General features: G+C 40.4%; 1 protein-coding gene across 1 annotated transcript in view; it reads right to left on the minus strand.

Moving 5' to 3' along the window:
• The window catches only part of klhl5 (kelch-like family member 5), a 39,161-nt gene continuing 23,870 nt past the window's right edge, over nt 1-15,291 (minus strand). Inside the window, exons 6-13 of the mRNA XM_084715396.1 lie at nt 12,945-13,131; nt 10,982-11,206; nt 9,173-9,248; nt 7,915-8,001; nt 6,556-6,630; nt 6,061-6,198; nt 2,888-3,059; nt 1-503 (exon numbers count right to left, since the gene is read on the minus strand). Coding sequence (XP_084571522.1) covers nt 447-503; nt 2,888-3,059; nt 6,061-6,198; nt 6,556-6,630; nt 7,915-8,001; nt 9,173-9,248; nt 10,982-11,206; nt 12,945-13,131 — 1,017 coding nt within the window. The 3' untranslated portion in view covers nt 1-446. The remainder of the gene's footprint in view (nt 504-2,887; nt 3,060-6,060; nt 6,199-6,555; nt 6,631-7,914; nt 8,002-9,172; nt 9,249-10,981; nt 11,207-12,944; nt 13,132-15,291) is intronic.

Consider the following 15,291-nt stretch of genomic DNA (forward strand, 5'->3'; position numbering starts at 1 on the left):
TGTGTGTGTGTGTGTGTGTGTGTGTGTGTGTGTGTGTGTGTCCCACCTTTCTACGGGAACAAAATAATAGGCAAGAGAAAAAAAGCTGTAAGACAGCTGTTCTGTCATGCTCAAATAAACACCGCAGATTCCTTCTCATCAGTGGAGTCGGTGGTGGTTCATGTCTGTGGCAGAAGTTATTTTCAAATATGAAAACTTTATCAGAAAGCTGCCACCTAACCCCAAACATGAAAATGAATGGCACGTAGTCAGAAAATGTGACTCTGCCGAAGTGTAAAACCTGATGTGTGCTCAGTAATCAGTCTTTCTTCCCCCTGTTGGTCACATGCTGGCAGGCAGACGAGTTGCTTGGTGTCCTTACGGTGACCATGCTAGCGGTCACAAAGAGGAGCATCTCTGAGCCACATTAATGCACAGTCCTCTGATGAATGTTGGCGTTTGTGTTTTCACAGTCTGACGGCCACCACACAGGCTCCTGCTCTGCCCACACACAGAGGAGCTACCTGGAAAGACAAAAAAATAAACAAACACAAGAATCACAACCACAGCTGAATACTAAAAGCTGCAGCAACGGATTGTCCATGGAACCACATTGAGCAAATCATTTCCTTTAATTATTGCATCACAGATGAGTTTTCCTGATTTTTTCAGGAACGTTTTATACGATTTTCTGACTGTATTATGTATACATATTTTTTAAAATTTAACAATCATATATACTAAATAGGCTTCTTTTCTGACAAATTCAGAATTCTTCTCCCTGACACTTGGCCATTGTATGATTGGCTTGTTGGTTGTTTTCACTGTGTTTTTTAGCAGAGACTGAAGGCTCTGTGAATTTAGCTTTTGCTCAGGTCTTCACTGTGCCCTTATCCTGTGAGAGTTTCTTCACAGAAATGAATGAAATTCTGAGATATGGATCTACTGTATATTTTTTAAAATAAGTTTTCTCACACCCTTTAAATCAATCTGCGACCCCCTGTGAAGCTCTGGCACCCCCTTGTAGGTTTGGACCCCCAGGTTGGAGTTAAAAGATTACATGCTCCTGGTTGGAGCTGAGAATAGTCTATTTCAGTTTGGGACTATGGTGACTTTTTTTTTTAACCTGTTGGATACAGTCGATACCACACAGTCAACAACCTTGAAAACTATCTTTTAAGCAACCATGGATGAGAAGTCCATAAATGCAACTATAAAAAAAAGCATTGTTTTTGTCCACATCAAGCAGGGAAAAAGCTCTGAAAACTCACTCTACACAGACACAGTTCGTGACTAGCTGGTGAACAAGCAGTAATGGAGCATTTAGCAGCTATAGAGCCAGATATTTCCCTCAGGAGGACCAAAAGAGAAAGAATATTGGATTTATATTCATCAGCTGAACACAAACATGACTCATGTCTGCATGATGTGCAAACTAGTAACTGTTTGCTAACTAGTTCACCATAACGACTTAAAAAGTCATCACATACAACAGCTTGTTATAAACATTCATTCTTGCCCAGCCCATTAAGATTCTTAACACAAACAGGTAAGGTAGGGTGTAGGGTGTGGGGATTGTGCATCGTGTCACCACTGTGAGGGTGTGAATATGTGTACGCAAACTATCATAGAAGCTGTGTGTTGTTGAGATGTTGATGTCTTTTCTTTTACTATCCAGTATGTCTGACTCTGGAACAGGATGGAGCCCCAACTGGGACAGATATATCTTATCTATTATCTTATCTCAGAGCTTGTTTCATCTGTTCATAAGGGCCCAAAAAACTAGTCACTGCAGGTGCAGAGTGCTCAGATACTGGAAATTTGAACACCCACGTTTCTGTGACCATTTGCCCACTTTATCTACTGATAAAGACAATTTGATATAATGAAAAACTGAAGGACAACTACTAAATGGATTTTGAGAAGAGTTTGCTTTTCCAGTTGTTGTTTCCAAAGTCAAGAATGAATCTCAGTTAGCAAACAGAGGAGAATGGATTATTATGAGAATGAAGGATATGTACAAGGCTCGGCTCTGACCTCCCCACAAGGAAACACTGACTCCATCTCAGCAGGGAGTGGGGAGTGACGATAATCCTCTGACTCTGAGGAAAGCTTTGTGTCTTTTTTGGTTGTCTACTCCTGTTAGTTTTTGTAGACAAAGATAGTCAAAGCTGTCTGTCAGTCACCTAATTTTAAACATGAACTTACCACCCGCGTTATCTGCCTGTGAAATGAAAAGATTGACAGATTTGTGCTAAAGCAGGCAGAGAAAGTGTTGCTACTAGGATGGGACAGACAGCCCATCCTCTGGTTTGTTTGTTTCACTTTCTGACAATGAACAGAGGACACATTTAATGGTCTCAACATGTCCTCTTACATCTCAGTCAGTCCTCATCCCTCCCGTGTCAGTCTGAGCGTGTCTCTGCACCCGCCCACCTACACCCCCTCTTGTTCTCAGCATGGTGCGCGCCTCCAAAATAGCAGATTTCCAGCGACTTTGGTTGGAAATCCTCCAGGGCTATGCAGGAGATGAGGTTTAAACTGAAGTGCAGGATGATATGTTTGAATGAGATCGTTCAACTTTGAGACGGTCCCCTCTTTCTGCTACTGCTGCCGTGGCAGCAAGGACAATATTAGCATGAGGGAAAACACACATTTACATAACAATGAAAACATGCCAAGATGCATGGCAAAGGAGGCGGAGGAAGGTCAAACTGAGATTCTGTGTTTATATAACAACTTTATTGGTGCACATCATGATTTATTACTTGTTTTTTATTGAACTAGTGAATGAGTGTATGCACATAAGAGCATGTGTGCACCTATAAATCTGTGTATGTATGTGCTATAAGAGAGTAGAGCTTATTAAATTCTGTTTTTTCATGTGTTTGTGTGTTTGGGTGTGTACCTGTGTCCACTCATTCGTCTGAGGGTCGTAAGCTTCTACAGTATTGAGATACACCTGCCCGTCATAACCGCCCACAGCATAGAGACGGTCGCCAAGGAGACAAACACCAACGGCATCTCTGCTGATGCTCATGGGAGCTACTGCCGTCCACACATCTGTCTGAGGGTCATACCTGTACAACACACACACACACACACACACACACACACAAGACAAACAGGTTCACACAAAGTGAGTGATCAAATTGAAATAGGTTTATTTGATTTCAAACAATATACAATACAGTTCATGTCCTTCAGAGAGTTAGATGAGAAGACTGATATCAATGTCATGTCTGTGCATTTAGTATTGAACTGGAGCAAGGAGGCGATAAGCTTAGCTTAGCACAAAGATTGAGAGCAAAGGGAAACAGCTTGCCTTGCTCCCCAAAAACACACTACCAATATCTCTACAGCTCATTCAGTAACATGTTGTATCCACTTTGTTTAATCCATACACAAACATGTACGCACAACTTAATGTACAACAAATTGTGGATTTGTTAAGACTTCAAAGCTGTATCTACTTCTTGGAGTCTTGTCATCATCATGAGGTTGCTAGGTACAAGTGTTGGACAGATGGATTCACTGTTTGTCAGGAAATCGTTACTTAATTAACTAGGTGTAAGGACTGACAGATAAATCAGATATTTTACTACATTAATCGTATTTTAGTTGCAAATTTTAGGTAAAATTTGGGCCTCAGCTGGCAGCTGTATTCAGTGAAAAAACTCAAAAAACTCACTGCACACTACCTGCTCAGCACCAAACAGCAGGTGGGCACAAACATGACTCCTAAAGTTCATTCAGTAACATGTCGTATCCAATTTGTTTAATCCATACACAAACATGTGTGTACAACATGTAGTAGGAGTTGGTAGGAGTTCTAAGCTGTAACTATTTCTTGGCACAGTAACTTCCTGGAGTCTTGTCATCATTATGTGTATGCTAGGTACCAATGTCGGACAGATGGATTCACTGTTTTTGTCTGTAAATTGTTACTAAATTAACTTGGTGTATCTTGATAAATCACATATTTTACTACATTAATGTCATTTTAGTTGTAAATACTTTGGTAACATTTTAAATAATTTTCACAGCATTAAACATAGCTGGAACCACTTGACCATGCAATCACTGACATGTTGGAATGATTCATAATAAACCATTAACACAAACTGCCTCTACCAGCAACAGAATGAAGAGCATATTTAAGCTCTTTTAGTATGAAACACACATTTAGAGGATCAGAATTATCCTCATTTCTGTGTAACTTTTGCTTCTCTTCAGCTAATAGTTGTCTTCCTCCACAGAGTAGTTTGCACAGCCTGAAAGGCCATCACACAAAGATCAGTTTATTAGTAACAGCCTCATTTATTCCTTCATATAAAATGACCATATCTGTGAAAATAACTTTATTTTGACTGTGAATTAGAAAATGGTTGGAGGACCACCTGGTATCATATCAGGGCCAGATTTGGCCCACACGCCACAAGTCAAGTATGGTGATGGTGTGGGAGAAATTACGGTAGCCATGAAACTTGCACAAATGCAAAAGGCTGGATGTAGAGCCAGTGTTTAGTTTGTTGAGAAGAAATGGACCGGTTGCAATTTTTTTGACTTTTTAAGGGTCTGACCTACTGATTCCAAATTTGTCTGATTTCGATTTTTAGTCTTTCTGAGAACTATAATTGACAGAACACACACCAACATTTTTGTAACTTGTCTTAAAATCATATTAATTTGGATGTTTATAATAAAACACTGATTAATAAATAATTTGTACTTTTTCCACAAAAATTCTTCAGGTTAGAGCCAGATTATGTACCACAGGGAGCACGATCTTGGAAGATCTCGCAAGATCTCACAGGGAACATGATTTCATGTGTTCTCATGTGGAAGCAAAGGTAAACAAACCAGAGACAGATGCAGTTTGCTGTACAACATTGCAACGAGTTGCTGTGGTAAAACTTTGAAGGGAGAAAAAGAGAAGGAGAAGTTTAATTAGTCAAATGAGAAAATGTTTGGGGAGACGCATTAACACGGGTTGTTTATTCTTCAGCCAGGACTGGAGGTAAGATTTGAACTGTCAGTCTGTGAACAGTAGAATGCCACTGGCCTGAAGAGTTAGAAAGTTTACTGTTTGGCGACAACATCGGATGCTCAGCGGCTCCGTCTCCTTGTACTCTGTCTGTCTTCTCTTTATCCTGTTCTTGGAATCTAGCACTAACAACAATTTAATGCAAGCATGTGTCTGAGTGTGTTTGGCTGTGACCAGCCTGTGTCGCTACGCATATCATGGGACCATCATGTGCGAATTCAACCAGTACAGAATCAGATATGTGATGCTGACCAGCTGGTCAAGGGCCGGTCATGCTAAAAATTGTCCATTCTGATCTCTGACTGGTCAATCAGTGCATCCCTACTTTTGGGCTACTGTAAAACATGGCAGTGCAACATGGTGGCCTCTGTGGAGGAGGACCCGCCCCCTCTGTAGATATAAATGTCTCATTCTAAGGTAATGACAACATGATTCTCATTTTTAGCTGATTGGAAATGAAAACATACTTATGGATATTACATCACATTTCTGCCATATTCTGCCAATAAATCAGAGTGTACCAGTCTTCTCTTCTAAGTTGGCAAGAAAGCAAATAGGCACACTTCTAAAAATGCAGAACTCTTCTTCAAAACCCCATGTATAGAAATTAAAAATTTAAGACTTTGGTACAGTAATATCAAAGTAACATCAAAAACGCCATTGTGGCCATCAGCAAAATTCACAGCTACCTGCTTACCTACAGATCTAAAAGGATCACAGAGATTGTGCTAACTTTCACCAGGTCTCTCTCTTTTTCTATAAACAAACACTGTAATTATAATTTAGTTCATTTTTAATTGCAATACAAATTTTATATTCAGTGACTTTAAATCATCAAACATGTCAAATACAAAACAAATCACATAAAAAAGACAGGAATTTTACATTTCAAACAGCAATATTTATGAAACATCTGTTAGATCAAATAAATGACTCAAATGGCAACACACACACACACACACACACACACACACACACACACACAGTACACACACACACAGTACACACACACACAGTACACAAACAGCACCCACCTCTCTACACAGTCACTTAGCCGAGACGCAAGAGATGAGGCTGGAGCATCATGACCTCCAATGGCGTACAGGAAGCCATGCCATGTGGCCACACCCACACCTCCTCGCCTTTTAGCCATAGGAGCACAACCGCTCCACCTGCACATGGAGGTTAGAAACATCAGAGAAAAACAACCTTTCACACTGTCTCCAACAATGAGGAACTCAAAATCTTCCACAATGCGCTCAGTTGTTTTTTAAAGAGCCGATTATTTGTCTGGGACCAATCAGTCTTGTCTCAGCTCCCCCAGCAAACACCATAATGAATGTACTTGGTAAACAGAAGCTGTTTAAATGTGGTCTTTTCTAAAGTCCTGAGAGGGTTAGCTGTCTCCTTTGATCTGTGGGTAAATAACCTTAAAAGCACAGATGTGCTTCACTTGCAGGAACAGCAGACAGGAAATAAAGCCGGAGACGGCAATTAATTCTGGTCAAATGAAGTCCCTTGTCCCTGACCTGTTGGTGTGGGGGTCGAAACACTCGACTGAGCGCAGGCAGGATGAGCCGTCACGACCTCCTACTGCATACAACCTGAGGAAGACAGACAGAAGATGGTGTTATCCCTCTGGACACATGCACACACTCACACTGCGCACATTTTTGGACTCTGAAAGTCCCTTTTCAATTTAGTGACAGTGAAACAGATGGTGTAAGGGTGCATTTGTGTGTATGTGTTGGGCTGGATTTGGGGACAAAGCGAGGTGAACAAAATCAATCAGCCAACACTCTCGGGGCATCACAACCCAGAGCAGTCACTCAGTGTGTGTGTGTGTGTGAGTCTATGTGTATGTGTCAGGAGTTGGGAGGGTGAAGAAAGAAGTGCATCTGAACCAGTCAAGCAAGTAATGAGCTCCATCAGAGAAAGAGCCCAGAGAATACACAACACATACATGCACACTCACAAATACACTCACTCACACACACACACACACGCACACATACATACTACTGTTGGGCATGCTTAGCCAAATCACTTGTTTCTGTATTAATTAGCATGTATAAAGCCGTTCTCTGTAGCGTCTCTCTGAGGCACTGAATAATAACAACAACGGTGAAATATTGCTATTCTAATAAATGCTACTGTCGGCTGGTGGAGAATTCTGGGGCAAGTGAGGAGAATCAAGTTCTAAACTTATGAAATCTCACTACTAATATGTGCATCTGTGCAGGAGTAACTGCGTGCATGTGTGTGTGTGTGTGTTCACTGCGTGACTGTGAGTATTGTCACTGTTTCCATTCCTGTTTGATATTGCAGTTTGTCTGTGCAGGAGAGTAGGCATTTCGCAGAGCAGTTACAATAACAGAACCTCACTTCTGTTACTTTCATCTTCCAAACAAACAGAGACATGACAAGTTCAGGTTTTTCTTCCTCTGGATAAAAAGCTCAGGTGTTTCCTTAAGGACCAAAACTGTTTGGTTTCAAGCCACTGAAAAACATTCTCCATTGGTCTCTGCTCTCCAAACCATGAGCACTGGATTTAGCTTATTAATTGACTATTTTTATGCTATACAGAGGCTGTGGACTGTACTAAGCAACATATAAATGACACAATGTCTTTTGACAGTGAGGTACATTTGTGTGTAATTTCTGGTAAAAATGTTACAAAGTATTAAATCACATTCATTTGACTGATGCTTCTGACCTGCAATAAGTGCCTATAACATAGAAACCATACCACAGGAACAAGAGCAAGATGTCAACAAACAAACAACTAAAAGCATGTCCAGTGCTACAGTGCATGTGTCAATACTGAATTTTTAACTTCAACAAACAACAAAGTGTAGACATGTGAAGTAATACGTGAGCTCACTTACTTGCCGTTGAGTACAGCTACTCCTACTGTACTTCTGGGTGTCGCCATACTTGCCACAAAACTCCACTGGCGAGCTTGGGGGTCCCACCTAGTAAAAAATGATGTAAACAACTTCTCAGTCTTGCATGTGATAAAACATGGCTAATCTGAACCATTCTAAACAGTGCACTTCAGAGAGTGAAATTTCACATCACTGCATCTTTCAGCAGCAACATCTCTTTCCAAATACAGTGTTGTTGCTCTAGATAATGCACAGAAACTGCTCTTTACAACTTTTATTAACTTTTATTTTATTAATTTTATTAACTACCCTCAACTGTATAATAGTCCCTATGAACTGTCACTTCATTGTAGTTCTCAGGTAGGTGTAAATGCAGTCTGTACACAACATATCATTGATAAATATTTGTTTTTAGCTAATATACCAAACAAAAAAGACACACACACACACCGTCTTCTGCACTTGCAATTGAAGATTTAATAACAACCTTTCAGTACAACAAACTTCCTCAGGCTATTTAAATAACTTGTTAACCTAACGAAGGTTGTTGTACTGAAACATTGTTATTAATAATTTGATAGCAAGTGCAGAAGACAGTGTACTGGAGTCTTTTTTGTTTTGTATTGTTGACTCATGGTATTCTCTACACACTTGTTGATTTACATGGGTGCAAAAGTTTTGCTCTTTTTTCTATGTTTTCTATCTGATTTCAAGGAGAGTCTGACCCGGTGGCAGCCATTAAGGTTACTAATGAAATGCATAATAGAAATAACAAATCTTCTCAGTGATGTTTGCATTTGTTTATGTAGGTCATATAGAGGTATCTGAGATGGTTTCAAATAATTAAGAATTTGCTGTAGACAATCTTTCACAAAGTTCATAAAGTTTCCCCAAACTCAACAACTCACAAATCTCTGTAGGTAGTTTGGGGCTGATTTGTCGCCACCTCAAATTACCCGTGATTCTTTCTACGTGAGAATAAGGAGAATGCATTAAAAATACCTGGTGTAAATGCAAAGGCAAACGGGATCATTTATTATCCGGATAATGGATCCAGATACAGATCCCATTTTAACATGGTGTAAATGTGGTGCCAGAGGCAAATACCTCAAAACTTTGGCAAATGAGACTAAATCTGCAAGGCTACATGCCAAAGATGGAGGTGAGAAAATACACAGTATATATTTTTCTGTAATATGGGTAAACTGAGCAGAGTAAGTAGTACAGAATAAAACAGCTATGTGAAGTATCCTCTTACCTTTCCACTGTGCTGAGGTAGCTCCAGCCATCATGTCCTCCTACTGCATACATGGGCCCCTCTAGGACGGCTACACCTGCAATACACAATCACCACAATCACCACACACACACGCATTATTAAATCATGGCAACCAACCAAAACACTATCAGCTCAGACAAGCTCATAAAACCAAACACGTCTAGCACAACAGGTCTGTGTGAGTGTGTGTGTGTGTGTGTGTGTGTGTGTGTGTGTGTGTGTGTGTGTGCAACCACACCAAGGGCATTAGGCGTGCAGAGTTAGCAGCATGTTGACACCTCCATACACAAGAGATTTATCTGCCAGAACATCTGTGGTGCCAGATGTGTGTTTCAATCCTCACCTTCGTTCACACACACATGCACACATTTATAAAAACAATGAAACACCAGCACAGCGCGCCTTATCAAAATTTTGTCACTGTAATAGTGGGCTTGCACAGTGAGTGTCCTGCAAACAAAAATAACACAGGTTCAGTCCAATCTGTTGAAGCACTCTTGTAGCTGAATCACTTACTGTAGAGCTGTTCTGTAGGTGAAACTGACCTTTGACCTCGCTGTGTTAGGAGTGAAAATACATTTTTAAACAAGTAGTGAAAATTAAATTAAACAAAAAACAAATAAATTAATTAAAATATTCTAGAATTTTGAATTGTTGACAATATGAATAACAAAAACATCATCCATACTCCTCAAGATTAAGACATAATCAACCTTGGCAATGGTGCTCCGATTGATCAGCAACCTTTGGTTTTAAATAGTGTCATCAGTGGTCTCTATAAAGGCTAATTAGATGACGAAGTGGTTGGGTCTGAAAGGGCGCACACGGAGACTTTGTGGTGCATTCAAATGCACTTTGTAAGCTCTATACCCGAAGGGCCATAAAGGTTGTTTAAAACAGAAAAGTTTGTATTTTTTCTCATTTTCCTTTGTTGAAATACATAGGGGGCGGCACGGTGGTGCAGTGGTTAGCACTGCCGCCTCACGGCAAGAAGGTCCTGAGTTTGAATCCCCCAGCTGGCTGGGGCGGGGCCTTTCTGTACGGAGTTTGCATGTTCTCCCTGTGTCTGTATGGGTTCTCTCCGGGTTCTCCGGCTTCCTCCCACAGTCCAAAGACATGCATGCTAGGTTAATTGGTGACTCTAAATTGCCCGTAGGTGTGAATGTGAGTGTGAGTGGTTGTCTGTCTCTGTGTGTCAGCCCTGCGATGAACTGGCGACTTGTCCAGGGTGAACCCCGCCTCTCACCCAATGTCAGCAGGGATAGGCTCCAGCCCCCCATTACCCATCACGAATAAGCGGTTACAGAAAATGGATGGATGGATGAAATACATAGGCCTACATCTTTCATTACTTCATGTATTTTGAGCATTTTGCAATAATTATATGCTAAAATCACAACAACATCCCATTCATTTACACATAGGCAATTTCAAAACTTAAATACAAAAATCTTATCTAATTATCTTAGGGTTAGGACATGTTATCTAATTCTTATCTAATTATTATTTTTTAACAACAAACTCAACATTATTCTTGTACAACAGGTCCCCAAATAGCTCTGTGATCATTTTCAAGTTGTTTTATACTTACATCCAATATAGTGCTAAGAATAGTTATAAATAAATAATTCTACACTGTAATAGAATTAGCAATAATTAGTAAGTATTAAAAACTGGTATCTCCCAATACTGCTTCCAGCGATCGTGACTGGCCCCAAAAATCCTTTACAAGTCATTTTCAGTTTGTACAGTATGTATATCACATTTCTCTTCAAACAAGGGGCTCACCTAAGCCATGCCTGTGTGTGGACATGGGAGGCATGACGCTCCAGGACTTGCTGTGCGGGTTGTAACACTCCACAGTGTTGAGGGTCTTGAGCCCATCGCGGCCGCCCACCACATAGAGACGGCCATCAAGGACAGCTACACCAAACTGCAGTCTCCGTCCACTCATGGTGGCCACCTGTCTCCATGTGTCCCGACGTAGACAGTACTGCTCAATGCTGGTCGCACCTGGAGAAAACAACAGGAAGACATGTCACAAGGTTCCGACACATTTTCCACCTTCAAAGGTTCTTAGATCATTACTTAGTGAAAAACACTATGTGTGTATGATCAATTTATTTTCAGAAGCTCTAAATTTTATATTATGAAAACATAATAGTGACAATATTTTTCTATACCCTCTTTTCCTATTTTCCCATACTTATTCAGATCTGGAAAAGCAGAAATGAAATTCCTTACTTTTCCATACTGTGTAGGAACCCTGATATCAAATAAAACTGTGGCCCCTTGCTGTGCACTAATTTTGCACTTCCTCAGATTTGAACTGTGGCCTGCGGCTACATCCTGCTTCAGTATATTCATTCCATCTCAGTAACACTTTTTTCTTTTTGTTTTGTTTTTTGCTTCCCATTCCTAACACAAAGCGTAGAATACTGACAACCCCAACCAGGATACCCACTCTCAAGATGTCAGCTCAAGATCACTATAACTGCAGAGCCCGATGGATCAGTGAGCTCTGTTTATGATGATCTCCACTAAAGTTGAGTTTTCTCATGATTATAAGATAAATGTCTAATAACCTTGCAATAGTTCCATTAAGCTATAATCAACAGACAATGACTTTGAATTTGGTTTTCTTTGATTATACATCCTGCTGCTGCAGGGTACCATTAGGGATGCAACTAATGATTATTTTCATTATCAATTGCTATGTTTATGTTTATTTTATTGAAGAAGGAACAATGCACATTAAGAAACATGAGCGCTTGGGTCCTCATGTAAGATTTAGCTGTTCAGGCTAATTTTCATCCTTAGTCCCTGGCAGGTTAATGGAATATAAATACATTAAAGGCAAACATACACAAGCACATGACCATAGATAATTAGTAAAACAATAACATGACTAACATTTGGGTTTATGCCAGCATGTCTGGTTGGCCAGTATAGTGAAGACAGAGTTGAGAGATATGATATTCCTTAGTACTATGGATGTAGCTTTCCATGTATTTGCTGTTCTGTAGGAACAAACTGTCTGGCCAAAGGTATTTTTTCTTCATGATATTTCACAATCCCCTCTGGTAGATGAGTTTTGATTTTATTTAATAAATTGAGTGTAGGGGGCACCACACCATAAAAAACATGTATATATAAATAAAATATCTGCAAACTCTTAACATTTATCTTCCTATGTATTACATAAGAAAAATGATCGCCCAATTGATCAATTGATTGATAATTGCGGCTCTATCTAAGCTATGCTGACCATATTATCACAATGTCTCTGTTTTGAGTTTGACTTCGACTTTAATTTCTTGTCAGCTCTCAAGTGTGCACTGTAAAATAAAGGCAGAAATGACTAGAAAACACTAAAAATATACAACACAAACTACAATAATATGTTGTAGTCCTATTCAATTACTGAAACGTTGCTACATTAATATTGCTGGGACCTATCAATACAATGTACTGATCCTTTGTCTGATTTTTTGACCTGCGAAGTTAGGAATGTAAATATGTATAAAACAATGCACCTTTTTTTTTCCATGTTATTAGTTTTCACAATTAGAAAACTTTTTAATAAGTAAGTGTCTCTGTGCTTAACAACTGACATAACCAATGAATGGACAAATTATCCTACAAATAAAATGATGACCTATTGTATAGTTGTAGTTGTATATACAGTACAGTATATGCATTTTATATATGTAATCTGTTGAGTGTAGTTATGTCCAAGTGACTGTTCTACCTTTAGTAGCATCCATGCCCCCTACAGCAAACATGGCCCCAACGGTGGCCTTGCGCGGTCGGGTGCGAGGACTCTGAAGCAAAGGTCGGCGCTGTGGCAAGAGGTGATACTTCATTCCCTCCATCAGCAGCCGCTGGCACTCCATGCTGTCCCGGAGCAGAGGGTTGGACTCCAGGTCTGCCAAGAACTACACGCAAAAACTAGAATTATCATCTTGTGGTTGTAAGCATCAGCCAACTGGCCAAATTGCAATTTATATCCATGCCTGTCCAGACTCATATTGTATACTGTATGTAGTGAAGACTTTGAAGGAACTTAGTCTAAGGTATTAAGGGTATTTGCTGACAAAATGGAAATTGTCACTATATTGACATGTGATTCCAGTGAAAAAGGTGTTTTGTGGTCACAGTGACCTCTGATTACAAAATTCTAGTTATTTCATCTTTGAGCCCAAAAGGACATTTGTGCAAAGTTTGCAGAAATTCCCTCAAGACATTTTTGAGGTATTCACGAGAATGGGATGGATGTATGGACAACCCGAAAACATAATGCCTGCCAGCGTGGAGGCATCAAAACGCACTCATGAACATGCAGAGACATGTGACAACTGCTATCAACAAGCAGCTGAAACAAAAGCAGGGTGTCTGTTATGATGTTATCACTGATTGTGGAGGTCTGAGGGTCGAAAGAAAGCTGTTCTCTCATTGATTGAGAGATTAGATCAGATGAAACCAGCAGCCATTAGTGCTCACACACACACACACATACACGCACACACTGATCATCTGACACACTAGAGGACTAATCTGTCCTCAACATCTCATCAGCTCTCTAGTCCATACCCTCTAACCTCATCTATGATCTCTCTCACATACTCTCACACACACACACACACACACACACACACACACACACACACACACACACACACACACACACACACACACACACACACACACACACACATAGAGAGAGAGCCATGAGCTGCAGCATGAAACACTTCAATCTTGCAGTCTGTTCCTTAAAATACATCCACAGGAAATCACTGCCTGTGAGAGAGGCAGGGCGGTGAGAAGCAAGTTTTCCCCGAGGGCAAGAAGGCATGAATTACATGATTTACATTTAGATAGGTGTGTGTTTGTGTGTGTGTTTGTGTACGGCTGTGTGTTAATAGATGGAAAGCAGTGGAGGTTCCAGAGGAGACTGTTTTTTAAATAAAAGTCATTTGAAGTTTCCAGACTGTGTGTATACCTGTACGTACGTGTGTGTGTTGGCTGAAGTCAGCGGGGAGACATTCAGAAATGGCTGCTGACATTCAATCAGAGTAACAAGTCTAATAGAGAATATTTGATTAAAAAAAATGCTAAATTATTTTTACACCCTCTTTCTTCCACCATGCCCTCTGCCATAATTCCCCTGAACCACCACGAAAAGAAAGATTTGGCCTAAATAATTCAATTTGGTCACTGAATATAAAATCAATTTCCCCAGCCAGACATGGAGAGCGTAAAGCAAGCATGGTAAATGGATAAGCAGCTTACACACCAGGGTGAACCCACGCTTCCATTGCATACAATCACAGAGGGACAAATTAGGGTGAACCCTATTTCGGCATCCGTTTGTGTGTGTGTGTGTGTGTGTGTGTGTGTGTGTGTGTGTGTGTGTGTGTGTGTGTGTGTGTGTGTGTGTACATGCGTGATAAAGGAGGACAGAGATAGAGAACCGTGTTTGTCCTCTCCTGTGCTATTTATCCATCATGCTGCGAAGGACTGAATGTGGAGGGCAAGATAAGGCTGAATCCTGCAGGCATTCCACCTTCTCCTCTCCATCCTCTCTTTACCTCACATTAGGCAGAGAGAAAGTAGTGCCCCCCCCAGTTCAGCACACGAGGCGAGAATAAAACTGGCATGGTAAGGGGTCCCTTGACCTCTCATCTTGCAAAAACCATGCAGGTTTTTTTTTTTTGCATGCAGTACAAATGTGTTATTTTCACCTACTCTATTTGAATATTTCTGCCTACTGGAGTCTCTTAACAGTATTGGAATATCATAAATTGGGTCTGACTGGAAAGCTGAGACTCTTGTGGATCCAGTGAGCTCGACTGTATCATATGTGATGATGTTAGTCCCCATAGCAGCCATTTCATTGTAGTGATTTTTTAAACTTGACATCATTGTATAAAATATCCTATAGTGACTTCTAGGACAATCACAGCCTCATGAAACGTCACAACCACAAACTAGCGACCGTGGGCATTCAGAGGATGGATGGCTGTCCTTAACAAATTAACAATAAAGAGGTTTCTGAGCAATTTCCTGAACAGAAGTGCACCCTATCTAGTTGCCAC

The sequence above is a fragment of the Lutjanus erythropterus genome, chromosome 3 (genome assembly GCF_056507025.1).
Source record: "Lutjanus erythropterus isolate fLutEry1 chromosome 3, fLutEry1.hap2, whole genome shotgun sequence".
In the NCBI taxonomy this organism is placed as follows: Eukaryota; Metazoa; Chordata; class Actinopteri; order Lutjaniformes; family Lutjanidae; genus Lutjanus; species Lutjanus erythropterus.